Genomic DNA, 27,879 nt, shown 5'->3' with positions numbered 1-27,879 from the left:
TTCATCCAATCATTTTGCAGGACACCATCAAGCAGCTTCAGGAGGAGTTGAAGAGCATCGAAGAGGCTGAAAATCTTTGCACGTCCTTCACTGACTGGTTCGGCTCCACTGAGAACAGCTTCACGGCGCTAACTGACACTTCTGAACCTCTTGACCAGGTCGCCATGGAGAAGAAGATGAAAAAACTAGAGGTATAGAATTATTTACCAGAATCTGTGCTGTACTTGTGTGCTCACATGGTTTCACAGCCACAGCTCTGAATCTCAATTTGTCAGGAAGGCATTTAGATACAAGGTGCAGCGTGGCACTTAATACACCTCCATGAACAGGTTGCAATAAATCAGTCATGGCAGGCTGATGAGTTCGCAAACCTTCTGTTTGTAGTGGGGAATTTGACCACAAACTCGTATGAGTCCAATATCCAAGCCAGCAAAAAAAGTCCTTGCGCAATCTTTTTTCTGCCAAATGACATCCAAACCTGTTACAGTGTACAGATTTCGTTGGCAGCTATAATATGCATGAAGTTTTCAAACCATTCAGTGTATCTATACTATTTGGATATAGCACAAACTGGCATAGTTGGAAAAGTTTGTCTTTACATTCTTTTTGTCAAATGGACTTTGGACCTGCTCAAACATGTACAGACCGCAATAAAAAGAAAATCTCAACAGCAACATCGTTTGCTTGGCATAGTTCATATCGAGAGGATCGCATGAGTATGTGTGTATCGATCCGCTCTTTATGAAGACAAAGTGGGGGCTGCTTTACAGGAAGCGTGGTAGCAGGGAGAGACCTCCCACTGGGAAGTAGAGGATGAAGAAGCGCCGGTGTCAGGAGCCTGCTGGCACAGACACTGTAATTGATGCAGTGCCCACCACTTCACATCACACACACACACACACATCTCTCCTCTTTCACTTGCTTCATATCACAATATCCCCTCCAAAGTCCTAACAAGCTGCAGCAAACCTTCTAAGCTATGATTCCTCTGTGGTTTCACACATTTTTTCACTGTCTTTTATTTATGTATCACTACATCACATCTCTTTGTCTTCCTTACACACACACACACACACACATACACAGACATTCACAGTACATCATCTGGTGTGGGCTTTGCAGTAATCCCTGTCTGGGATCGATGCTCTGTCTCTGCATCGGGACTGAAGACATGCTGTCACCACATGAGTCCTTCCAGCGCTGCAGATAATATGCGAGGGCTCCATCACTTACTTATTCTCCCGTAGTGAGAGCTACAGAGCTTTTCAGTGAACTGTGATGATTATGCCTTGACACAAAGACCAGTAGTCAATAGCCGTGTCAAGGGCCATTCGTTGGATGTAGAATGCATTTGATTCTGAGTTGTAAAATTGGAGTCATACAGTAGCAGTGTTGGCCCCAGTTATCTAGAAATGTGCTATAACTTCTTTGAGAGCTCTGAAAATTAAAGTCTTGTGATAATGTAGACAAATGCATTTCAGAAGGCATACATTTCCCCTTGAAATAGGGGATTTCAGTATTTTCTTGTAATTAAATAAAATAATACAAATCCTCACATTTTACAATTTTACCGACTCTGCTCCCATCCAGTGCATCTTCACCTTCTAATTTTGTTATATATTAAACATAATTTATTCAGTAGTTTTTCCCCTTGAGTGCTTACAAGCATCCTCCATTCCTTCAAAAAATTGCTTACAGGGCAATATGTGAAGATAATGCACAAAAGGAAACTGGTTTCTCCTTCTAGTTGAGCTGCCCTCAGTGCCTTCCTCTGCCATATTTTTAATTTCACTGACATTTCATAAATGTTAAAGGGCATTTTCCCCCCAAGACTTCTGCCTGTACAGAATACAATATGATGCTTCTGTAATGCAGTTTTCTGCAGTCCATAAATTCAAAGCAGAGAAACAATTACAGCAGAACTAATTGCTGCTCACAGGACATTACACACCATATTAATATCTCACCTGTGTTAGTACAGAATGTAACTGATGAACATAGTTGTAAGTGACACAGATGTATTCTAGTAGATAATGGAGCCTGAGAACTGATGCAGAATGAGAAAAAACAGTGATCATCATTGACACGGGTGCACAAGACACTTGACATAGATAATTAGGACTGACATGGTACAAGACAGCGACAGCATAAAGGGCACACTGTGTTCAGGACCTCATATATAATGTCTGTTAGACTGAACTGTCGACTGTATCAAAGTATGTGTACAACTCAATGAGTTCTCCAGCTTCCCTTCAGTGTGTAAGACCACAACTACATGCTGAACTCTAAAATGTGAGCATTTTTTCATGTAAAAAATCATTCAGAGAGTTTGATGGTTCCTCAGAAAGTCTTGGATATAAATTGCACAATTTGGACCAATTCAGGAAAACTAGAAATGAAACGCTAATCTTGCAAGTTCTATTCAACATGTGGACAACCTGACTCGATGCCAGGTGTGCAAAGGCAGCAGATGTTTTAAATTGAGGTGCAAGTAATGAGTCATACTACAGTACATAACATCTACTGCAAATGGCAATTACCGTAGGCTTCCTTGTTTTATCTTGCATGTCCAACCACACAGAATTGTATGTAATTGAGATATAATGAGTGTCACCTATGAAGGTCCTGGAGTAGGCACACCGGGGACTGGAAGGATGATCATGACAGACACTTCTTATTAAGCAGCGAACATGAACGTGCACGTACAGACACAGGTCGTATTATATGTTGTTATCAGCAGCAGTGGCTGGAGGTCTGGGGTTATTGCAGTGTGAAGCGTCTCTCTACTCAAGCAATAATAGACTGATAATGAAAGCTAGATGGCGCCCCATCGAGTGAAGGTCTGTGTGTGGTGTGTTGTGGTTGCCCTGGAAACCCCCGCAGCTACTGCTGCCTGTTAAGGGTCCATATAATTGGGTCCACCTTTCATATTATTCACTGTAGTTTCACCACAACATGACTTCCAAGTCTTCCCCGCATCTCACCATGCAGGTTTCAGCCTACCTGATGGGTTCAAAGCCTTTCAAACACAATGGCAGACTGGTCTCGGTAACTGAGGCAATTGTGGAGGTGAAGGGCAAATAAATCATTGATACTGTGTTTGAATGTTAACCTCAAAGTCAATAAAAACTATGATAGAAGGATCCCCTCTAGAACAGAGAAGCAGTATTGTTTTCTTTAACTGAGCTGTGTGTAAAATGCCTTAGTTGAAGGTAATCAAGGAAAAATAAATGGTGATAAAACTTTAGCAGCATCCTTGCTGAGTTATATTTCTGCTTTCTCTTCACCTAGACTCTCCAGTCTGAGCTCCAACGCGGTCACTGTTTCCTGAAATCCCTGAGGGAGCGGGCAGAGCGGGCAGCAGGCTTCCTGGATGAGGCGAGAGCTGAGATTTTAGGAGGGGAGGTAGAGGCTCGTCTTGCCCAGCTGGAGGAGCTCGCAGGTGGGCTGAGGCAAGAGCACAGCTTTCTACAGCGGGCTTTGCTGCTAGCTAAAGAGTTTCAGGACCGATACAAGGCTCAGGCCCAGTGGCTGGTGGAGACCAGGGCTTTGCTCAAATCCCCTCTGGAGCCCAAGGCTGAACTGTACCAACGGAGAGCACTGTTGGCTAAATATAAGGTATTGCAACATTTATGTCATTTCTCAAACCAACTGTATTTTTATTTTAAATCATGTGTATATTTATGTACATTTGCACATTTGTGGGTCCAAATGGCAGCAAGATCTTACTAAATATTATTAGTTTCATGGTCCACATGAGTGTCCTTGCTTGTCTTAATCCATTAACTCCAAAATTGGACATGCTTTTCAGAACTGCAGAGCTTTTTCCTAAGTATACCATTGTTTGTGCAAGTGATGTGTGCTATTGACCCTACAGTAGAACCCATTGCTAGTAAATTAGCTAAATAATGCAAAAATGTGTTATCTTTTAATTTTTAGCAATTATCTAATATGACAATAGGAAGTGCACATAACAAACTCCCATTGTTGAAGATGATCTCAACTTAGATGAACCTAAAAATACATGTTGACTGTGTCCCCAGGCTCTGCTGCAGATGGTTCAGTCCCACGATGAATCCATCAGGTCAGTGGTGGAGAAAGGAGATGCTCTTCTGGCCTCTGTGCACTACCCCACCATCAGAGACAAGATGAACAGGATGCAAAGGGACTACACTGAACTCTGTCATACTGCCACGGTGAGAACTTGTGCTCACATGACAGTAGTTGTTATACACAGAGAGGAACAGAAATAATGTCTCTTTTCATGCAGGAGACTTGCAGATGAGTTGAGGCAAACACAAATATAGGGCATGTAATTCTGCTTCAGGAAGGTGGTTGTAATATTGTGTTGCAAATGCTGTTTCTAATCAGTATAATGTGTGTGTATACTCAAATGTGTTTAATTAATGCGGGCCAGGCCCATGTGGAGAATCTGGAAGGCCAGGTGAAGGAACAGGAAGCTTACCACAACGAGCTCCAGGAAGTGGAGCGCTGGCTGCTCCAGATGTCCAGCAGAATGGTGACTCCTGATCCCACTGTGGGTGGCAGCCTGGAGGCAGCCACTCAACAGCTGTCCAGGCACAAGGTGAATAATCACATCCCTGGATCTTTAGCTGTTGTTTGCAGAGTTTGTAGCGTATCATAGGGCTTGAGCAATTAGCCATGATTAGAGTGCTCATTTGCACCTGCTAGGAAACTTCAAATATTCCGACCAACGTTGTGATAATTGTTGTCTAACTGTTGCTGTTATTACAATGTATAAACAATCCTTTACATCTCGTAAAACATGCTTCCCTAGCTGCATTTTGTAGCAAGATTACTTAAGATTTGCTTCCACTATTATATTTGTTTTATTGTCCTAATTAACTGAGCTACTGTCATTTACAAATGTTCTTTGTTTTTAAAGCTCATCCATTTAGTCCCGTCTAATACCATAAGACATCACTGTTTGCTATCAGTGTGCTTTGACCTCCTGTGTCATTGACAAGTGGACGGACTCATTCGGTAATGTGTCTCCACTGGAGACTCTTTCATACATGATCCTACTTTGGTACTTTGTCCTCCACAGGCCATCATGGAGGAAATAGTGGGCTTTGAGGATCGCTTGGCAGGCCTAAAGAAGCGAGGAGACCACCTGGTACAAGGCTGCAGTGACCGCGTGCAGAGCAGGCTGAGACAGCAGGTCCAGGCTCACCACCAAGGCACCAGAGACAGCTACTCAGCCATCTGTAGCACAGCACAGAGAGTGAGTGAGGAGGAGGAGATGGAAAGAGGGAGGGGATGCAGAAGAGGTGGAGGAGGGAGGAATGGGAAGCTGAGAGTACTTTGTCATTAAAGTAGTGAAATGGTTCTCACATATTTATAATGTAAGACATATTGGACTTATTGGTGCATGGGATACACACACATTTGCTTATGCATCAATGGATGTGACCACAGGAAGTTATTGACGTATTCTACTCAACTTCTTTTTCTCTGTGGGAACATTGGATATATGTCTAATAAAAAGGCATCATGACTCCGGGATACATGCACAGCCACGCAGTTCTACATATCGGTGCTATGAATAATTCCAATAGCCTATGCATCCACTTAATCCTTACCCATTCTGACACGTAAACCCATTTCTCAAGACAGCCCTTGACTGCCAGAGTAGAGGGCAGGACCAATTAAGGCTGCCAAAGTGGAGCTCAACAGCAGCCATACTCAGACAGACCCCACCAGCCAAAATCACTAACTCAATCTACCCATATTAATCTCCGCATCTCTCCTGTCAAGTCCACTTTTTCATGACTGAGCCAAACGTGGTCACACACCACTATTCAGTAGCTCTGGCGAGCCCTCTAATCCAGGCCCACTCTGTCATTTTGGCAACCTTTACTCTGTCATCATAGCTCGTCTCCCAAGACACCACCTCTACCAGCAACGCACATCCAATCTGGCATTGTGTGATGCAGCCACACTTTACCACTACGCCTCCAGTGTTATGATGGCTGCCAACTGTGTCCCAGCACAACACAGCTCTAATATCCTGCTTGCCACTTGCTACCATGCCAACCTTCAAGCCTTTGCCAACTACACCGGGCCATTAGCCAATACATGCCCCCCTTCTTTCCCTTTTTCGGGCTCTCATATTAACGCTGTCAATCAGAACTTGCTGTTTTACGCTCTCCTGGAGGCCATGGACGCCTCCACATTCAACACCTGTCGGATACAACACTGCATAACTGCCTACTTGTTCATGTTACAGAATGGAATGCCTTTTTATGTTTGACCACGCTATACTGACTTCAAAGCTATGCATCTAGCTGTTTAAAAAAAACATTTTGTTCTCCCTCCAATTTTTCATTGCCTAGTTCCATACGTAATGCACTGAAATATATATGTTTGTGTCTTATAGGTGTATGAGAGTCTGGACCATGAGTTAAAGAGACATGTGAGTCTCCAAGACACACTGCTGCAGTGCCAGACCTGGTTGACTTCTGTCTCAGAGGAACCAGAGCCTCCTGCACATCCTCCTCTCAGTCTGGAGGAGGCGCTACAGCAGGTACAATATTGCTTGTCTTGATTCCTTTTTTAACATCTTGTTTCCCCCTGAAATTATGAATTTCTTAGTTAATAGTATTCATATAAATGGCTCTCATTTAGCAAACTCAGAGACAGTTTGCTTCATTGCATGTTTTTGGATGGGGACTGAATTGGGGGAAATGCTGTGTTGCAGATTGTCCTGTAGAGATAATATGATGAATCAATAAAACCTAAGGACCATTCACTCTTTTTCGACAGGTGAAGCAGGAACGAGCTCTCCAGGAACAGGCCAACACTTACCTCCAGCTTGTGTGCTCCAGATGTGACCTGTCTGAGCTGAAGGTCAGGGGGACCGCAGCAGACATCCAGCAGGTCAAACTGCAGGTCAGTTAGCTTCAACAAGCCTTTCGTTTGGAAATATTGTTTGTCAAAATACTTGCTAATCAATGTATTCCATTGTGTTTTTGTGTCCAGATTGAGGAGCGCATGCTGCTCTGTGATGAGGTAGCAGACAGCTGGAGAGACATTGAGGAGCAGAAGGCAGATCTGGAGGTCCAGCTGAGAGAGACGGAGCAGCAACTTCAAAACCTCATCAGAAGACCTGCGGAGTTGGAGCCCAAGATTGCACAAAACCAGCTGGACAAGGCACAGGTCTGTGTTTGGTTGTCATTATGATAAACGATTTTTAATGACAATGTGTGAAAAATGTTTATATGTCATGGTCTAGGCAAACTTTTAGACTACTTCACGAGACTAGAAAATCCATTATCTTTCCCACAGGAATTCCTTCAGCAGATTAGGGAGAGACAGTCTGAGGTTTCCCATTTGAATGAGGCCGTTGGTAAGATGACAGACGGACAGGTCTCTCCTGCCCTGGAGGAGATAAGGAGACTGAGGAGAAGCTGGATGGATCTGGGCCAGCGGGCAGAAGACCTGGAGGCTCAGCGGGGGGAGGACATGCAGCGAAGTGTAGAGTACCAGGAGATTGTTGTTGCTGTGGAGGAACTCTTCCACCAAGTATCCAGGGAGTGGGACTACCTCGCAAGGTATTAAGCTTTTCTGTAGAGGCTGTGAATTATCATTTTTGTGTAGAATTTTAAACGTGTTCTCTATTCATTAAATAAATAGTATTTGTATTTATTTGGCATATATACAGTATTTACTATATTTCCTCTGGTATCACAATCTTGGCTTTGTCTTTAACTTGGCTAAGATACTTACTATAACTGAATTATTATACCACTGTATGGACCTGATCTCCCAACCCATGCCTGTGTGTACCCAGGGCTGACACAGAGAGTACGAGTGAGCATCTGGAGGCTCTGAGGAAGCTCTCCATTGACCTAGAAGAGCAGAGAACAACTCTGGAAGACCTCAGAGAACAGAGACAAGCTATCCTGCCGCGACTCAGCCTGCTAGACAAGGAGCTGATCAAGCAACAGGTGGAGCTCCATTTTTGTAGTTCTTCAGCTGCTTCTTAAAATGGAAAGTTATGATAATTTAGTATATAAGTATTGTGTCCAGTTTTATACGGTGTTCTGTCTTTTACTAGGTTGGTCATCTGGAGCAGCGCTGGGCCCAGCTTGAAACCCTGATTCAAAGGAAGATCCAGGACTCCTCACAGACACTCGAGGACCTGGCCCGGGTTGAAACCCAGCTAAAGGATGCCCGGGAGTGGGTGGAGGAGCAGCGGCCTGCTTTTACCTCTGCGCTGAAAACCAGCCCACCGCCCGATATGGCCCAGAGTTTCCTGTTTGACCACCTAAGTGTGTGCGTAGAACTGGAGGCCCGTCAGCAGCTGCTGGGTCAGGCAGTCAGTGAGGCCCAGGCTGTGGCTTCCAGACTGGGGCTGAGTGAGAAGAGATTCCTTCAGGAGCTCGTTGAACAAGCCCAGACGGAAGTGGATGCTCTGGGGGCTCGAGTGGCCCAAAGGAGGAAGTACCTCAGTAAGGTAAACAGCTGGATTTTTGTATTGGATGTAAGGAGAATTTTAATTATCTCCTAAAGGACCTAAGTTTTATCCAAGCTGTTGGTTTGGTAAAAAACAAGAAAATGGTTGGTCCAAAAAATATACTGTAAAATAAGCTGTAAGCTTTGTAAAAAAAATCAATGTTTAATTCTTTCTCTAGGCCTTCACAGAGAGGACCCAGTTCCTTCAAGGCCTGGGGAAAGCACTGTCTTGGATTCAGCAGCAAGAGAGGAGGGCTTTGATAGATGACCACATCGCGCTTCTACCTGATGACCTAGCCAAGCAGGTTGCTGCTTGTCGAGGCGTCCAGTGTGGTTTACGAGTGTACCAGAGAGAGCTGGCATCTCTCTGGATACAAGGGCGAGAAATAGAAAGAGACGCCACTGACAAAGAGAGAGCAGAAACTGTGGCGAGACTTGAGAAGCTGCAGGCAGTATTTGAAACTGCTCTCCATAGGACAAGCCAGCGTCTCACAGACTTGGAGAAAGCCTTGACCTCCAGAAAGTACTTCCAGGTTGACCTGGATAAGACCTGCCACTGGTTGAGACGAGCAGATGCCATCACTTTCCCTGAAATCAATTTCAGCAACATTGACGATAGCTCGGAGTTGCAAACACAACTGTCTAACTTTCAGAATGTCCTAGAACAAGCTTCAGAGTACGAGAACCTTCTTCTCATCGTCCAAAGAATAGGCCAGGAGATCCTCCCTACTCTGAACGAGATTGATCATTGCTACCTAGATGAGAGGCTCAATGCCTTGCCTCAGCAGTACAACGCCATCCTAGCTCTAGCCAAAGAGAAAAAGGACAGAGTCCAACAAGTAATCTTAGAGCAAAAAGAGTTCAGCACTTTCTTTGATATCACTCGTAATGCACTGGAGGAGCTTCAGGAGCAGTTTGACAATCTGGAAAAGCAGACTATCAGTATTCGTAAGGAGGAACTTGTATTTTGTCTGATTAATGAATACGTAAATATTAAGGAACGTTTATTCCATATTAGCCCCGCTGTGAGAGAACTTCATGGTAAAACCGAGGGGTTTCTCAGTTGGGGTCAGCAATTCAGAGCTGCAGAGACACTGGAGCTGGTCAATCTCCATAGTACACTGAAAAGAATGAATGATCAGAAGATGAAACACTTGGAGGATTGCTTGAAACCACTAGTTGAACACAACAACATATCCACCAAGTTGGACTCAGAGCTTAAGTCTGTGGAAGAGAAGCTGGTCAGACTGAAGTCAGACACAGAACAGGGTCCCATAGAAAGAATCACAAGTCTTTACTCATTGCTTGAAAGTCTGGATTGTGTAATCTCTCAGGCTGAAGAATGTAACCAACAAACGAGAGGCCTTGGCCTGAAGTTGGACCCCAATGCCTTTCAGGAAACTAAACTGCAGCTGGAATCATTGCAGTCGTTGCGGTGTGAAGTGAAATGTTTTATGGATGAAAGTGAAACAATCATAAGGAATGAAGACTTCGCTGAACAATCTGAGAAAATGTTGGAATGGCTTCGGACTATCAGGGACAAAGTGGAAGAGCCGTTGATTCTTTCAGAGGTCAGAATCGAGAGGGTAAACGAGGAAGTGCGCAAACTGAAGATCGTAGAAGAGGAAGAGAAGAGTAGATGTAGGATAGCAGATGCCTTAGGGAGTAAAGAGAAGCAAAAGTACTTTAGTAGGAAAAAAACGGTTCCTGCCAACATCGAAGAGAAACTAGAGGATCTGGCAAAGCTGGGAGCCGAAGTTCAACAAGGAATTAGCAGGAAAGAGGTATGTGTATATATTCAGAAATTACAGTCATGAAGTCATTTTACTTTATTTTTCTAATTAATACCCTGAACTCATCATTCAAGGCTCAAACTTACTGAATATTATTTTCTATCTCTTGTTCGCCCATTCTATTAATATTAATAAGCTTAGGGAAGCTGAAATATTTAAAAGAGCGTTCAAGAGATTCAATGAAGTTTGAATAAGTACTCAAGTTATTATTAATATATAACTCGAGGGAGGGGGGGGGGGGTATAATGTGATTAAATACCATATCCTAAAGATTACATTATGTTGAATAATGAGTTAGAATGACATAGCAGAGCCGCTTCTAAGTTTTACACAGAAAGAATAAAAATTTAAATGTGGACCATTGACATTTTGAGAGGAAGCATGAGTTCTAAAATGAATTTCCCAACATATGGCAAGCCTTTTTACTGTACATAATACAACAGTTAAAACTACTAAAGTTAAGCTCTGGAACGGGACATTTTCACACGGAGATATAATGCACTTAAATGTTTTATTTCTGCTGACCGGACCATTCTTGTTGTAAAGATATAGTTATGCATTTGTAACCTCAGTTCTGTGAGGAAATTCACAGAGAAAGAAGCCAACAGGTTAATGAAATCACCTTCTGCCTCTTCTAGCTGGCTGTGGATCAAGTGCTTTCCCTGGTCCAGAGACACCACTTCTCTCTGCAGGCCATGCAGACATGTCTGGACTCTGCTGCAGCTTTACTCCAGAGGGCCAGCTCGGGGATGGATCTTGAGAACCAGACAGGTTGTGTGTGGGACGTTGAAGATATTTTAACCCAGGAAAAGAACTTTACAACTGGTTTAGCGGAGCTGAGGACTTTGGATCCTTTGCTCGAGGATTTTATCAAAACAGAAGCAATGGGCAAATTTAGAGAAAAGGTTGGGTCAATGCTGCTGAGAAATACAGAAGTCAAACAGCAACTGGATGCTTACAGAGAGACGCTGCAGAGGTGTGTATTACTGTTCATGGTAGCCAAGTAATATATACATAAACAGCTGACATGTGCAGTCCATATGATGCATGTTTAAATAATACATCTCCATCAATGGCAGTTTGTAATTTGTATAATTTTCTCAGTTGTACAGCTCTATGGACCTCCTTCCAACATGAGAAGGAGACACTAGTTGAACAGATGAATGACGCAGAAGCCAAGATGGCCATGTTCACTACAGCTAAAGCCGTCAGTATCCAGCAAGCTGAAGAAAAGTGTCAGAGATATAAGGTGGGACACTATCTTACACTCATGAAACAGATACTGTAGAAAAGGGTTATGTCAAGTTCATAGAAAGTGTTTAAATTGCATGTGTTTGGTCCCGTGAGGCTGTTGTATTGAATTCCAATATGTAAACAATGGAGTGTTTATACATTATTCCTTGTTCACTTTTGCATCTGCAGAGTTGTTTCTTTTAGGGGATAATTGCAGTTTTCCATTGTAAAATTTTTCATTAGACTGCATTTATGAAATGACTTTTATATATCTGTTGTCATCTTTTTGCTTTAGTCTCTTGTGGCTCACATCAATCGGCTCGAGTTGCCTCTAAATGCTTTGAAAGAGAATACACTAGAGTTGGAGCAGATCATCTCTGAGTCCAGCAAAGCTGTCACCAGCCACTCTGTGTCGTCACTGTGGCAACGGTGGACCCGGCTCCGCAGTGTGGCCCGAGCCCAGGAGAGGGCACTGGAGGATACTGCGAGGGAGTGGAGGAACTTCACTGACAAGGTAAGAGGTGATACTGTGCACGGTGCCCTGTGAGCTTCACATGTCCAAGTGCATATTGCATGTATGGTGAGTGTGCTTCAGTGACACACATGTACAGTGCAAAACTAACCATCAGTGTGCCAGCAGTTTAGCAGCTGTTTATACCCACAGGACACTTACAGTTGACAAACATCTGGACCTTTTTCTTGCTCTCACAGATGTAGGTCAAACACAGCAACAACTCAAAACCAGTTGGTGTGCTGTGATGTAACTACAGGCCTCAGGCCAGTTGGTGTCTCCTGCTAAAACACTGTCATGAAGCGTTTTCCCGCCTTTTGATCTATTTCAAATGTGTTCACTGTCAGCTCACAAGAATTCCCACAAAGCACTGCTTCTAAAAAGGAAATTAGGTCAAACTGTAAGGAATGGTGGCCACTTCCTTATTCAGTATATGGCACATTTCCTGTTGTTCACCAATTTTCAATGGCTCCTTTGTTCAACTGGACATGATGTCATTCACTGCACTTGAATCTCTAGACTCTTGTTTCTGCCTTTGAATTTCAGACTATCAGAGCGAATACTATATACTGTAGAAAGATTATTTGTGAAATGTAGTAATATATACTGTAAAGACACACTTACATACTCAGTCCTTTCCTTTTTTTTTTATCTCATCCCTTTAATCATGATGTGTACCTATTTAGATGTATGTAACAGTCCGACAGCAGGCTAGAAAGTAACCATTCTTTGACTTTTAATCCTAAAATTCACAAGATCTATCTTTTTAATTATCTCTTGGGTCCACTGAATATATATAACATATATACATCTAAATATATATGTTATTTAATAATTTTTTTCCATAATCATCTGCTGATTTAAATTATCTCGAGACCACTGTGGGAGCTCCGACCCCCAGGTTGAAAAACACTGGTCACACTTTTTTTATACTTTAAATTCAACATTGAAAACATCCATGTTTACTAACTTGTCAAGAGTTATAAATAACCCTAAATCTGCTGCAGCAACTGAACCTCAATCTTTGCACATGATCTTCTCTCAGATGGAGAAGGTGCGCTCCGTGTCCCAAGACCTTCACAGTCGTGTCCCAGACAGCACAGTTGAGAAGGCTGCCACCAGGGCAGCGCTGCAGAGCCTCCTGGAGTACCATGACTCCTTCGGCCTGGAGGTGGAGAGGGAGCAGTCCATCCTGGCTCTGCTGAGTCAACACACGCGTTGCCTCAGAGGAGAGGAAGAGGAGGCCATGGAGAAAAAGGCAGAGAATGGATTTGAAGAGACGCCTTGCCTACAACAGATTAGAAGCATGCAGGAGCAGTATGACAGGTGAATGACTAGAAACAGGATTGACCCCATGACTTTGCATAAATTAAAAATGTACACTGTATTGACAGTTTCTACATTTCTGTTTTTGTTTTGCTTGATTCATACCATTGTGTGTTATCTAGCCTTGTGTTGCGGGTACGAGCCAGCAGGGCTCAGGTACACCAGGAATTAAGGGAGAGGGAAGAGGTCGAGAAGGAGCTGGGCTTGGTCAAAGGCTGGATCCAAGATACGCGTGGTTTACTGCTGAGTCCCACTGCAGACCTGGAATCACTGCTGCAAGTGCTAGAGGTAGGCCACTAACACACCCACAGCTAAGGACAAACTGACATCTCCTTGACATCTCCTTGGCATCTAGGTACAGAACTGCTCTGGCTTGTTTGGACAGTATCACATACAGTATCGCGTCATAACAGAAAAGACAGTGATTTGCAGTCCTGTTATGTGATGTTGTTTGTGTTGCAGACGGCACATGGTCAGGTTATCAGCAGGCGTCAGAGTGTGGAGCGCATGACAGAGCTGCAGCAGTCCAAGTACCAGGACCTCCAGGCCGGTCTGCCTTCTGAGCTCAGCATGCAGCTGGCTGAAGTGGCTCTGGCTCTGGGATCCGCTGAAGACCAGGTGACCACTCTTGGCTAGAGTTTAGCACTTTATTAAATGTAGTAGTTTCATTAACTAATTAGAGCTGTCAAATGTGAGTTTATTAAGTGAAATGCGTTAAAAACACTGAACAGAAAAGTGAAGCAGTGACCCTATGACAGGATGTACCATCGTAAAGATGGGACTGATTCTACTTTACGGTCTTGTGTATGAATTCACTGCTGCAAGGTTATTAGTGTGTTCAGAGAGTGCATGCTGAACAACCCATAACTATACAGCATTGTTAAAATGTGCATGTTAGTTTTTGATATTTGGAGAATTGTGAAATGTGTGTATTTCTGCCATCTGCTTTAGGTCCAGGCGAGAGAAAGGGAGGTGCAGCAAACCAGAGATGTGAAAGAGGATTTCCATTTCAGACTCCAGGACATTGAGGCAAAGATGAAGACCATCGCTCTGAAATTGGAAGACAAGGGTGTCGACCTGGAGGAGGCAAAAGAAGAGACCAAAGTAATCAACGAGACAGATTGACTAATTAGCAAGCAATTAACCCCTGTTAAATTGGCTATTCGTCTTGCAGATGTTCAGGTTAATGAATGTGGGAGAGTTGTGAGAGAGACTTCTGAGAGGAGTGTCACAGATGGAGACACAGCCCCTTCCTCCCGTTCTGCTTGTCGGCCAAACGTTTTTTCCCTATTTCCCTCCTCTGCCCATCTGTAGACCCACACGGCCTGGAGTTTGTGTAGTTAAAGGAATTATTTGAACTAGTCTGTTGACCTGCGCCTCGGTAGCTCTATAATTACTCACTGGTCTCTTGTAAAAACACAACTTGTTCCCTTTACAATTAGCTTTTTGTGCAGATTAATCAAACAATATATAATGTATTAGATTAGTGAGTTTAGGTGCTGGTCGGACGATTATGTGACCTTAAGCCAGGCTAGCAGTTCCCCCTGTTTCCAGTCTTCATGCTAAACTCACCTGCTGCTGACTATAGATTCAGATTAATCATACAAACTGTGCTGTCAATCTTCTTTTCTAACACTTAGCAAGTCTAGGCTTCAACAAACATCTTTTTTTCTTTTTCAACTTTTTAAATAGTTTTTGTTAAATGAACACCCGTCACCTGTAAGATTCACTGGTCACTTTTTAGTACAACAGACAATTACACTCACCTTTGTCCTCTCTTTTTCCCTCACCTTTTTACTCACCTCTCCTCTCTTGCAGGCTCTTTGTGAAGAATGTCAGTGCTGTGGTCGTTCTGTGGCAGATTTAGGAATAGCAGTGCAGGAGTTTGGTGAGCAGAACCCTTTGCTGTGTAGGCAGCTGGGCGATGCTGTGGCCAAACTGACAGAGGTGCAACGGAACACCACGCAGCAGGTCCAGGACAGAGCCAACCGACTGAAGAAGGTGAGATTTCCATTCGGTTCAGCATGTCATGTAGAGTATCCTCAGTTCCCAATATTGCTTGCATGAACAAACCAAAAATGTTGTGGCCAAAATGCGGAGAATTCATTGTGTTTTATTCTTTTTCATGATTACATTATTCTGTCTTGGTCTTTCTCTTGTGAGCAGGCAGAGAGACAGGTGGAGGAATATCGGGGTATGAAGGCATTCATTTTGGGCTGGACAGAAAAGGCAGAGGCTCTGGTCACTGGTTGTATCATCTGGGGTTCTGCGTCCCAGCTGCAGGAGCAAATACGAGCACACCAGGTGAGTTGTAATGACTCACACATGCTTTAAGATGTCTGAAAACTGCAAACAAATTAACATTTCATATTTATTTGCCCACAAAATTCAATATTTATATTCCCTGTATTTACCTAGTAAATCTGAAGATGCAAATTAACAGCCAATTAAATTCACTCCCTTGTTTGATTTTCAGTGAATTGTCATGTACTGTTCGGTGTGTTGGCCGGCCTTAATTAGTATAATTGCACAACACAAAAGGCTCCTCTCTGATTTGTAATTTATGTTCCTATGGTGACAGGCATTGCTGCGGGAGTGCCGGGGTCTCCATGGTGACTTGGAGGCCATGGGGGAGAGGGAGGGGCAGCTGGGGGAGGTGCTGCAGACAGAAGGGTGGAGCCAGCAGGTGAAACACCTCAGCAGACACACAGAGGAGCTGCAGCAAACTGCCAAGACTCGCCTCCAGAGTCTGCAGGATGCAGCAAAGGTAAACTATGTTTGCATTCAGGCAAGCAGTGCAGGAATCGGACATGCGTATCACTCCACCTCTAAATTGTTTAAGGTCTCTCTGATCAAATTATCTTCATTAAGAAACATAGCCAATTGGATTTCTTTAATCAAAACATGTTGGTGCACAGCAAGGCGTGCACATCTCTTTGGAGCTCCAACAGTGCCGTCTCATGGTCATTTGTGGAGTATTACACCATCATCATGGAATGCACTGTTTTATCTTGCGCTGCAGCAGTAATCTGGTTCCTTGATGACAATCTGATGCTGCTTGTTGCTATTGACATTGTGTGCTTGGAAATGTGTTTACCATTCCTCCTTTGAGTTTGGATTTCTGGATATAGAGTGTAGACATAGCACAACTTTTGTTACAACTAGTTATGTAATTAATTTTCATACATCTTGTTCAATTAGAAATAGAAAATTAAGAGATTTGTGTTAAAGATATACCTACCATTTTATTTATTTAATTAATTGAATTAAATCAATACTTTTGTGGACTGGTGTTTGAGTATATATCACTGCAAGCAGGTCCACCTCAGAAATAAGTGTTTTTGAAAATCCATCTTTCTTTTTTTATGTATAGATACTCGCATTATTAGCTGCTCCTACTATTGTAGATGCTTTCCTTTTATTTGTTGTATCTTTCTGTGGTCTCTCCTCAGGACATGTTGCTTTTAGAGGCAGAGGTGAAGATCCTCCATGCTGCTGTGGACCAGATCCAGATCACACTCGCCTCACCAGACCTCAACAGGCTCAGCCTCAGAGAGCAGCTCACACAGAGACAGGTGAACACACACATTTAAAATGCTTTGTTAATGACCAGAATAAAAAAATTGAGAAAATACTGCATGTAGACAATTACAATAAATGTATTTATTGCAACAACTTAAAAACAACTATTTATGACACAGCATTGCTTTATCACACACCTAACAATTCCGCCTTATTCTCTAACAACCCTTCATTGCCTCATCAGCGTCTGCTGGTGGAAATGGAGGGCTTCAAGCAGCAGGTGGCGGCAGTACAGCAGTGTCAGAGCGCCCTTCGGCTGCCGTTGGAGGTAGTGGCCAGCCTACCTATCAGCCACACAGCTCAGATTCTGCAGCAAGAAGCCAGCCAACTGCAGCACACCACCATCCAGCAGTGCAACATCCTGCAGGTAGAGGGCAGTACTCGTACTGCAAATGCTTTAGATGTGTTTGTTTGTATCACAATATTGTACCATATATATATTATACTATATTATCTGTCAAGAGAACTGGAGACCGTCATGCCTCGGAGCAGTTGAGGTGTATAGTTGGTCATGTGTCACCCTGTTGGGGGAATTGTATAGGTCTACATCTACACGCAGTGTCCCAACAGGCCATCTCACGAATGTCTGTTTTTGTTGAGCCCCTATTGGACCACTATTAACCTTCTATCCTTTGGTTCTGGGCTGAATTTGCTTTTAAGCTAATTGTATTGGAGATTAGCCTTTGGACCAAGAAGCAGGTGACCTTCTGTGACGATCTGGAGCACAAACACCTAAAGCATCTTAGCCTTTAAACCAAACCAAAGATTTGGAATAATGAGTCCGTCTGTGTGTCTAAACTGGTTGGCTTATATACATACTAATACAATAACTGCAGTATTATACATTTTATTTTCGAGGTTTTGCCTCTAGAGACTTTAGGATCCCACAATGAACAGAATAGGTGTTTGAAACACTTCTTAGCTCTAATACCAGCAAATCTCAGATGATTTAATTTAGTATATTTGAAAATAATGTGTTTATCCCTTTCTGTTAAATGCCACACTGGAAAATGTATGTTGATACACTTAGTGATACTGTGCATATACAAATCAATATCATGGAAGCATTGTGACATAGAGAGTGGAAAAAATTACTTCTGTAGGTGACACTCACCTTTAGCTTCCCTGGCGGGAGAAAAAAACTATGATATCTGTCACATTTTATAATTGTTTGACAACATATGCAATGTCAACCTTTCTTTGTTTTGATTTCTCTTTCGCAGGAGGCTGTGGTGCAGTATGAGCAGTATGAACAGGAAGTGAAGAACCTCCAGAGATTAATAGAAGAGGCTCACCGCATCATCCAGGACCGGCCTGTCTCCACTAATAACATACAGGAACTTCAGGCTCAAATACACCACCATGAGGTCAGAGAAAACACACACTGCGTCTCTCATATATTTATTTAAATATAAGTCAAACATATTATATGTGACTTTTGAACATGTTATTCCAAAACTATGAACAATAATGTACTGCTTTAACAGCCTCCACCCTTCAAAGGACTTCCCCTAAACGGTTTCCAAATTCAAAGCACACTATTGTTTACACTATTATTGCATGCTGAAGCATGAGGATTTCCTTCAGTGGAAGCTAAGGCGCCTCAACTGAATCATGAAACATGAACAACACTTATGGCCATATTCTGGACTTTAAGATGAGTCTTTATTCATTTAATGTGCAGCTTGTTGTGAAAAAACAACGTGCTAAATAACAGCAAAGCAACAAGGACATGAAGAGCTCTTGGAGATTGACTGTACTGTAGATGAGCATCACATCAAAAAATGAAAAAAATCTAACAAACCAGGATAGCAGAACAGAGGCCACTAGCTATTTGACATTTAAAGATGATAATATGCTGATGTCTAAACATGTTGTTTCTACTGAGGCCAACGTCAACATCAAAGTCATTATCTATTTCCTGTACTTTGTAGCAGTAAAAACATTATAAAAAGAGAAGTTGAGGCAGTAGGAAATATGCTGTATATCTAAGTAGTTATGGTGCTCTTCTACGAGGGATTTATATTTGCTATCCTTGCTCTATATAGATTTGTTTCCCTAATCTCTTAATTCAAAATACAAACATTGTGGATATTTATGGGGATATAATTATTTGATGCTTGTATAAAACCATAAACTCTAGAATAAATATTGCTCAATAAATCACATTCTGTCATCAGAGCACTGCCGCCACATACAACAGGTCTGGAAAAACATTGTGTTGTCCAACTCATTCCTCCAGTATCTGATGTACATCTTATCTGCATAGAGTCCCATTTGATGCAGTGTTGATGTTATTATCAGGGCCTGTACTTTGTGTTGCAGTTTTACTGTTGAGTAAGTGCATTTGATCTCAAATGCGGAGAGAGAGATCGAGAAGGAGGGGGCTGGCAGACTGAGAGAGGAAAAGACCTGCAGAGAAACAGATCAAATCTCTCCAGAGGAAACACATTTGTTATCACATTTTAACTTTCCTTGCTCGGTTCTGGAAGATTTTGTGCAACTTGACGGGGAATATATTAACCCAGATGTTTGTAGATATTTTCTTGTAACTGCAATCTCTCCGGTGCTGCAGAGTGACTTGGCATCGCAGTGTGTTTATGTCTGAGTTTGATCTCTAAGCTGAGCAGAAAGCTGCAACTCCACTGGCCCAGTTAGTCACATGACCTGATTATCAACGCATTGACCATCTGCGAGACAGGAGGGGGGGAGGGGGGAGGAGAGAAGGAGGAGTTGGACCCAGTAGCTGTAATTTGACACCATCTCTGTCGCCCTCCTCCCTTAACACTCCCTCTTTCCTTACGACTCTATCTCGAGGATTGGTGGAGGAGGAAAGCGGCAGGCAGAGGAAGGGGGGGTGCAGTCAGTGAGATCACTTCCTGTTTTTTGTTGCCAATTGTGTATGTGTACGAGAGGGAGTGTCTGAGGGATTTTGAACTATTTCTGCAAGGGTCTCTCTCGCAACCAAACGTCCTGTCTGTTGGCTTCACTGCTGAGTCACCCGCCTCTGTGCTGCTCTGATTGGCTAAGAGATACAGAAGCAAGAGAGAAATACAGAGAGAGGGAGAGAGAGGGAGGCAGTGCTATTCTCTTTCTAGTCCCACACACTGAAGCCAAAAGCAAAAGACTGGAGGGAAGAGAATGCGTCAACTCCACTTACTCCTCTCTAACCGGCACCACATTCAGCGCTGAACCAACTCAACCACCCCCCTTTTTCAGGATCCTTTCTAACCAGGAACTATTGATCTTCCACTGTGGACTGAACCACACTCTCCTGACCCTGGGGGTGGTGGTGTTTTTTGTTTGGGGTGGGATGTTTTGACAGGAGCTGGTCCAGAAGATCCGCGGCTATCAGGAGCAGATCGCCTCGCTCCACACCAAGTGTAAGATGCTGACAGTGAAAGCCAAACACGCCACCATGCTGCTGACGGTCAACGAGGTGGATGGCCTCTCGGACGGCATGGACGAGCTGAGTGATGAGGAGCTGCCCGGTTCTGTGCCGACCACTAATGCCACCGCCAACAAGCAGCTTCTAGCACACCCCTATGTTGTCATGGTGAGTGGCAAAGCCTTTTTTGGACACACACAATCACCCAGAAACCAACACTTGACATACTGCATGGCTGTGTGCCTGTCAGGCCAATGTTTGTGTTTGTGTGTGTGTGTGTTTGAATGTGTAGCTTCTATCTGTCCTCCCTTTTCTGTCCAGACCGTTGCTTCTCAAAATTGCAAAACAGGGAACCCCACGGTGTTATAAGGGTGTTGTGAGTTTCTAAAGGGTGTTTACGCTTAATTTCACAACAATCGTAATAGGCTTAAAGTTATCCCAAATTAGAGGAAGACAATTGTCATTATGGGTTTCCCAGTTACTGTGTACAAAGTTAATTCCGTACAATTAAATTCTAAGTTACCAAAATGTGGATCCCCTGGGATGACATCCCCATTTTAAGCTTAAATGGGGCTGTAAGGCCTTATTTGTATCTATTCAGTGGTCCATATCAAAGAATTCAGATTAATAATAGACTTTTTCTCTCTATTATTGCATTCCTCTTCTTTTATTTATTTTTACGTTTTGAATTGCAAGTGTTTCCTCCTCATCTTCCAGACACCTCTAGTGTTACTACTAGTCTGTGTCTTGTGTATTACTGCACTGAAATGTTACTGTGTCACTTCACTTCGTATTACCCTGATTCTGTCGGCCCTAATGTGCTTTTCACATGTGGTCGCGTCTAAATATATTCTCTTACTCTGTCTTTCCTTCGGATTCAGATGTGCTCTGTTACTGCAGTTTGTGGTGTGTTTGGTCTCAACAGGCCAGGAAACAAGATATCACTGCATGTGTGTGTGTTAGTGTGTGAGCAGAGCCTGATACGTTTGTGTAAGTGGCATAAATGGATTGCTTAGGACTTCTGATATCCTTGATTAGCTATTGTTTTAACATTATTAGTAGGCTACTGTGTAAGCGTTACCAGAGTGTTGGGACTAGACTACTCAGCTTCTAAGTAATCTCACTTTGTAAAAAACACTAAGATTCCCACACGTGTGTGCTGACGCTCTTCGTTGCATTGCATTGCATCATAAAGCCCCGGAAAAAAGACGACCAAATAAAACACTCAGTCGGCCAAGTTCTGCATTAACTGCCAAATAGCGGCCCAGTTGGGCTTGGCTCGCATTTCTGCTCTGCCTCTCTACTGAAGTATGCAGGCCCACAGACAGCGGTGCCACTTCTAGGACAGCTACTGCTGCTGCTGCTGCTGCTGCTGCTGTATTCTGGGTTGGCTATGCAATGCTTTCGCTCTACTTTGGTTAAGTTTGGGCCTTAATATTCATCTGGATTTCTCAGTTCTTCTTCTTTCTGTTAATATAGTGTCACTAAAGTTTAATTTTAAAGGTGCTTATGCATTAGAGTGTATAAGTGTTTCATTTCTAGTTCTTAAAGAAAACAAGTCTCGCCTGCGATATAGACGTGTGGGTGCCATTTACAAGGGAGTTGTGTCGCAGATGGGAAGGAAATGACTGTGGTTTTGAAACAGCATAAATACAGTACACATGCCCATGTGTATGGTGTGATCAGAGTCGGTGTGTGTTTGAGTATCAGACTTACTGGTAATCGCCATTCCTTTCCCCTGATGTATCCTGTAAAACAATCAGTGGATCATTCATTGCCAGAGAAATCTAGTGTTAAAATGCTGCAGTGCACTAAAATATGTCTGAGAAATGCTGCGCTATGGAAAGTGTTGCAGTGTCTGATGTCAATAGCAGTCATTTAATCTGGTCTCTTCTCAGTAATATTTGATTTCTCACTGTCTAATTAATCATCAATATACTCACTGTGATCTGGCTAATATGCACTCCCCCATTAATTTGTATGCCCTCTCTTCATTTTTCATTTTTTCTCTCTCTGTCTCCTCACTCCTCAAATCTGGACGTTTTCGGTTTGATTCGCCTCCCGTTTCCTATACCTGCTTCTTTTGCTGTGCGCGTTTGATGTGCGGTGCGTATGCGTGGTCAGATGACAGCCGGCCGCTGCCACACACTTCTCTCCCCTGTGACGGAGGAGTCGGGGGAGGAGGGCACCAACAGTGAGGTCTCCTCTCCCCCTGCGTGCCGCTCCCCCTCCCCAGGGGCTAACGCTGACGCTCCTCTTAGCCAGGTACTGCAAACCCCACCCTGGTTTCATTATCTGACCTGCCCAGCGGCCATACTACCACTGTCTTTTTTCAATTGTACGCCTTCAATTCTCAGTCATAAGAAACTTTTCACCTTTGCAGTAACAACATCTCCATCTTAATGAGTCTACAACCAAATATTTAGTCTTAACATCTTCTGCTTGAAAAGAGAAAACAATGGATGAGATTATTTCTGTTTTTCTATGCAGATGAATATGTCTTAAAGATGTTTTTGTACCTAATGACATTGTTGAATTCAGGGGTTTCTATTACATATTTAATTTCAAGATACAGCAAGCGAGCCTGCATTGGAATTTTGATAATTATTAACTTTAGATACAGATACAGATACTGTACATGTGACTCTAAGACTTGTTAAGATGGAGATGCTCACTCATCCAATCACCACCATTTGATTCCCACCTAAAACAATGACCTCCCCATCATCACCACTATCAACACCGTGTCTGTCTGAAACAGCTGGAGAGTTGCTGTGATGTCCCTGCTTTCCCTTTTTATCCGCATTATGTTTGCCCATTTATTTTGCAAAATAACTTTTGTTTGCCACATGCTTTTTTGCTGGGAGTAAACGAGTGAAAGCAAAAGTTGTCATTTTTCCATCTAATTTAGCATTAAGTACCTTTTTGTGTAATCCATGACTTCTAATGATGCAGCAGTGAAGGTTTTTCACTGTGTGTTGTCTATGCAATATGTTTGTCTTGTGTAATGTCATGTAAGCTGAACTGTTACAAGTAAACTAAAACAATACGTCAGTTGGAAAGTGATTGAAGGAAATTTTAATGGGAGTTATTTAAATTTAACCTGATCAGCATTCAGCCAACAAGATCTTAAGTTCTAATTGACCTTGTTCATATTTTAGTTTAAACAACAGGTTGGAGATATTTTTATTTTATATATATATATATATATATATATAAGTTCTTTACTCTACATACTGCAGATGTGGGCATTCAAATTCATTGTTGACAGTATGTTTGAGGGCATATGAGAACCAGCGCAGGCTCTTCAACCATATATTTGACATCGCTCTCGCACCCTGGTAAGGCGTACACTCACCGTGTTGTTGTGCCACAGGGTCGAGGTGCCTTGAGTCGAGCGCCCCTCCAGGAGCTGTACGACCCGTCTATGGAGGCCAGTGCTGCTAACCTGGATGACCTGCAGAGATCCTGGGAAACGCTGAAGAACGTGGTACATCACATTATCAGCTGCTATGAACTTAATTAATTAAGAAAGATATACACGAATATGTAAATATATATAAGAAGTCCTTGTGGATTTTGGGACACTTTTATCACAAAATCAGATCAGCGGATCTTAAGCATGAGTACACTGATATTAAAGTAAAATTATAATATTCCTCCTCTACCACACATCAGAAGATAGATTATGGTCCAGTGGACTTCTTCTTCTTCTCAGGTTAACATCTGGATGTTACCATCATTAATGTCTTTATTTTTCTTTCCATCCTTTCACTCTGATCACAGATAAGTGAGAAGCAGAAGAGTCTGTACGAGGCTCTCGAGCGACAGCAACACTATCAGGAGTCCCTCCAGTCCATATCCACAAAGATGGAATCCATTGAGGGAGCGCTCAGTGAGGGCCCGGAGCCGAACAAGAGCCCCGAGAGCCAGATGGCTGCACACCAGGTGAGAGAGAGGGGGGGCAGAGAGGTCTGGAGGAATTGGGGATGTTGTGTGTTGGATAGAGAAAGAGAGAAGAGGAGGTACATTCAGTATTGATATCATTGAAAGTAATAGTACAAGACATCTCTTGTGGGAAAAACTCAAAGCTGACAAAAGACGAGCCTGCTCTGAGCAAACAGAGAATGATTGAGGGGTTTAATGTTGCTCTAGCGAGTGCAATGCACAGACTGCATGGCACTGTTCTCCGTTGCTATGCGAACTTCACAGTGAGAGCAGCTCACACACAATAAAATACAATTGGGGATTCATTTGTGCCTTTATTTGACAGAGGAATGTAGAGAGAGGGTGGAGTATGACGCACAAAAACGTTCCTATTCAGGACCTAGGACGTTACTATTATATGTGTGAGGGCAAATTTTGTCCCCACCCAAGGTTGAGTCTTTTTAAACTGAAATGACGAGTATCGAAGAACCAGAACTTGTCTATGAAATCATTTATTCTCGCAAGAAGAGTCCCCGTTACACAGAGTCCCTCAGGAGTCTGCCATGGGTGAACTGAAGAGTCAATGAAACAACATCAATTTAAGGGAAACAAGAAGGAGGATCCAGAAGGAGACATTGGTCTTCAAGTCCTTAGAGTAATTAAATGATCAGATTGTCCGATGAGTAACCAAATGATCCTATCACCCGATGAGCAATCCAGTGATCGGGTCCCTTTGTGAGGATACTCAAAGGAACGATCCTGGGAATTATAACACCTATCAATCAGTCTTCATCCTGTCCTCTGTTATAATTTGTCTCCACAAGTGATTGTTTCTTTCATATAGTGTCAAAGAGGATACAATGAAGAATATATAAAATTCCCATTACATGTCATGAGCTGCCTCCTCTTGGCTACAGCACTCTTCCTGTATATCCATCAGGCTCTGATGGATGAGATCCTGATGCTGCAGGATGAGATTGGTGAGTTGCAGACGTGTTTCTCTGAGGAGCTGGCAGACAGCGACAGCGACGGGGAGGCTGGTAACCAACTGGCCCTCCAGTCTACGCTCACTGTGCTGGGAGAAAGGATGGCCACCATTGGAATGAAGGCTTCTGGGAAGCGGCAGCTGCTGGAGGTAGAGGCCCTCTAAAGATGACATTCATACGCATCTCCCAAATGTGCATACTTCCATTCTTATTTCTCAGAATTGTTTCACCTGTGAAATCTAAAATATCTGTCTGCTTTCATTACAGGAAAAAATAAGTGAACAGCTGGAAGAGCAGCGACAGGAACAGGCGCTGCAGCGTTACCACAGCGAGGCCGAGGAGCTCGACCATTGGTTGCTCAGCACTCGTGCCACTTTAAGATCTGCCCTTCAGCCCCAAAATGAGGACTTGGACATGGAGGAGCAGCTCACCGACTGTCAGGTGAGAATGACATTTCTGCTTTAATCAAAGGCTGCACTGACCGGTTCACTGAGCACTGAAAGATATTAGGCTTGGTATGTTTGGATTCCCAAGGATAACAACTGACGCAGTCAAGAAAAACCACTGCCTTCGGCACGCTATGGAAGTCTGTATGCCACAGTGTCATCGAGAGGGAGTTATCAAAGGCTAAAGTGAAGTGTCTGTCTGCAAGAAATAATGACTGTCCAATGTCCATGGATTAATTCCCTCGGTATTACATTGCTGTTACTATTTTAGTCACGTATAAACTTCATGCCTTGAATATGTTTCAAAACAGAGCCGAATAAGAGTCCTCTATTAAGTAAGACTTTCTCTAGGATTAGCATCAGGGGCTGACTCTGATCACCCTTCTCACTTGTCAGTGACCGTGTTCAACTTGTGTCGTGTAGTCAGAAAAGCTTACCATCCCAGAGAGGTATTTTGTGTGTTTGTGTATGGGGGTGTGGCTGTGTGTGACTGTGTGTGTGTGGGTGTGTGTGGCAGCTGGGAGACAGTAAGCTGATTAATGCTCACATATGGCCCCTGTGGAGCTACGCTTCGAAAGTCCGGTCCATGCGGATCCTCATCTCCACGGAGTAAAAACAGTCTGTAGGCGTAGATTATTAGAGTATTGATCCAATGGATAGAGCAAGATGTGAGTCAAGGTATGAGGTTATACAAATTAAGTCAGGGGAAGAAATTGAAGTGGACCAACTCGGGAAGAAAGGAGCCGAAAATTTTGAAATAATATAAATAAAAGGCCTTGGTTAAATTGTTTCTTATTTTATCGGATGAATTGTGTTTCTGCGTTACTTAGGATAGTGTTATTTTTTGGTATTTTTGCACTACAGTTTTGTGTGGCTGATTTACATTAGCACACAACAAGAAAATCACCACTCAGTAAGCAGCTCAGAAACCACTTAAGTGTATTCTCTCATGGGTTAGTGCTTAATCAAATACTTTGGTGAGTCTAAACTTTCTGCCACACATTGTATCCCACCTGGCTATGAATAATAAAACTGAGGTTCCCCACTTTCCCAGTGAATCAGACAATGACAGCACTGGAAAGTAGGAAAGGGGTTGTATTTTGGCAGTCTGTTTTGTTGGGAAAGATTCTCTGTGAAGAGAATTGCCTCCGTCAAGGACCCTTGTATCCTCGTGTGAAAGATGGGGATTAAGGTTGTACCTCCCCTTCTCCCATACAAATCTACCACTTTTCACACACAACCTGGACAGTGAAAAGAAAGGGTCTTGTTTTTCTGTTCTTTCCCTTGTTGGGACATGTAGGAGGGGAGTAAATGGGAAATCATGAAAAGGGGATTTAGAGGGAAACAACTTGAAAAAGAGAATGAGAGTTGATCTAATAATAACTGAATCATATAAGGTATAAGACAAGAAGAGGCAGAAGCAATGAGCAGGCTGAAGGATACTTCATGTATACGTTGCATGTTATTAAGAGCTTATAGGGGCAAGCATTACGTTCAGGATTACCACCACACATGGTGGGATCACACATTTTGGTGCAGATTTTGTAATGCATTACATTTTGTAAAGCTCTCTGAAACATAGAGGCATACCAGTGGTTGATACATTTGGCATGTAGAACCTGTAGGGCAGTTCATAATAACTGTTTATTGAGTGACTCTTTGGCAGATGACTGTAAAGAGTGAGGCTGATTAGATGGTAACTGAACATTTTAGGTATCAGTGAGTTTATCATAAACTGTAACTGGTCTTTCCAGAATATGCTGTTTGAGATCGAGCAGAAGGTGTTGTATCTGTCAGAGCTGTCCGTGCACAGCGAGAGCTTACTGTTGGAGGGTCGGGCCGAGACCAAGGGAGAGGCGGAGCAACTCACCTTCAAACTACACTCCCTCAAAGACAGCCTGATGGAGCTGCAGCAGATGCTGCAGGACAAGCAAGTTGGCATACAGGTGAGATCAAAGGTCATGTGTGGCCTGTGGGCTTCATACCTGCAGTTCCCTTCCCTTCCGCATTACCACACATTTTTGTAAATTTTCCAGCTTGTCCTTCCTCCCTGCCTCTGTGTGACTTGTGCTGTGTTGCATTATGTGACACTGTACAACAGTATCAATGGTCGTATTGTGCAAATACTAAAGGTCGTGTCGTGCTCCTTCATAGAAGTCTGCTGTTTTCCATTGTGGGACAACAAGAGCCTGTGTGTCTCACAATGGGC

The 27,879-nt window shown here is 43.1% G+C and overlaps 1 protein-coding gene across 8 annotated transcripts in view; it reads left to right on the top strand.

Moving 5' to 3' along the window:
* Nucleotides 1-27,879, top strand: part of syne1a (spectrin repeat containing, nuclear envelope 1a) — a 128,825-nt gene that overhangs the window by 73,350 nt on the left and 27,596 nt on the right. For 7 of the 8 annotated variants that reach the window (XM_056428720.1, XM_056428716.1, XM_056428721.1 and 4 more), the window contains 32 exons: nucleotides 21-191; nucleotides 3,292-3,618; nucleotides 4,044-4,196; nucleotides 4,418-4,585; nucleotides 5,069-5,245; nucleotides 6,401-6,547; nucleotides 6,787-6,912; nucleotides 7,003-7,179; nucleotides 7,309-7,574; nucleotides 7,814-7,970; nucleotides 8,081-8,479; nucleotides 8,658-10,262; nucleotides 10,910-11,247; nucleotides 11,376-11,520; nucleotides 11,800-12,018; nucleotides 13,061-13,341; nucleotides 13,464-13,629; nucleotides 13,804-13,959; nucleotides 14,293-14,445; nucleotides 15,160-15,342; nucleotides 15,508-15,645; nucleotides 15,923-16,108; nucleotides 16,794-16,916; nucleotides 17,108-17,290; nucleotides 18,147-18,290; nucleotides 20,249-20,479; nucleotides 22,436-22,576; nucleotides 23,688-23,801; nucleotides 24,098-24,259; nucleotides 25,179-25,373; nucleotides 25,492-25,665; nucleotides 27,425-27,616. In XM_056428720.1, coding sequence (XP_056284695.1) covers nucleotides 21-191; nucleotides 3,292-3,618; nucleotides 4,044-4,196; nucleotides 4,418-4,585; nucleotides 5,069-5,245; nucleotides 6,401-6,547; nucleotides 6,787-6,912; nucleotides 7,003-7,179; nucleotides 7,309-7,574; nucleotides 7,814-7,970; nucleotides 8,081-8,479; nucleotides 8,658-10,262; nucleotides 10,910-11,247; nucleotides 11,376-11,520; nucleotides 11,800-12,018; nucleotides 13,061-13,341; nucleotides 13,464-13,629; nucleotides 13,804-13,959; nucleotides 14,293-14,445; nucleotides 15,160-15,342; nucleotides 15,508-15,645; nucleotides 15,923-16,108; nucleotides 16,794-16,916; nucleotides 17,108-17,290; nucleotides 18,147-18,290; nucleotides 20,249-20,479; nucleotides 22,436-22,576; nucleotides 23,688-23,801; nucleotides 24,098-24,259; nucleotides 25,179-25,373; nucleotides 25,492-25,665; nucleotides 27,425-27,616 — 7,497 coding nt within the window. The remainder of the gene's footprint in view (nucleotides 1-20; nucleotides 192-3,291; nucleotides 3,619-4,043; nucleotides 4,197-4,417; nucleotides 4,586-5,068; nucleotides 5,246-6,400; nucleotides 6,548-6,786; nucleotides 6,913-7,002; nucleotides 7,180-7,308; nucleotides 7,575-7,813; nucleotides 7,971-8,080; nucleotides 8,480-8,657; nucleotides 10,263-10,909; nucleotides 11,248-11,375; nucleotides 11,521-11,799; nucleotides 12,019-13,060; nucleotides 13,342-13,463; nucleotides 13,630-13,803; nucleotides 13,960-14,292; nucleotides 14,446-15,159; nucleotides 15,343-15,507; nucleotides 15,646-15,922; nucleotides 16,109-16,793; nucleotides 16,917-17,107; nucleotides 17,291-18,146; nucleotides 18,291-20,248; nucleotides 20,480-22,435; nucleotides 22,577-23,687; nucleotides 23,802-24,097; nucleotides 24,260-25,178; nucleotides 25,374-25,491; nucleotides 25,666-27,424; nucleotides 27,617-27,879) is intronic. The other variant, XM_056428722.1, reaches the window with a different exon arrangement.

Source organism: Pseudoliparis swirei, chromosome 12 (genome assembly GCF_029220125.1).
Source record: "Pseudoliparis swirei isolate HS2019 ecotype Mariana Trench chromosome 12, NWPU_hadal_v1, whole genome shotgun sequence".
In the NCBI taxonomy this organism is placed as follows: Eukaryota; Metazoa; Chordata; class Actinopteri; order Perciformes; family Liparidae; genus Pseudoliparis; species Pseudoliparis swirei.
This window is presented reverse-complemented; position numbering and strand designations above follow the sequence as displayed.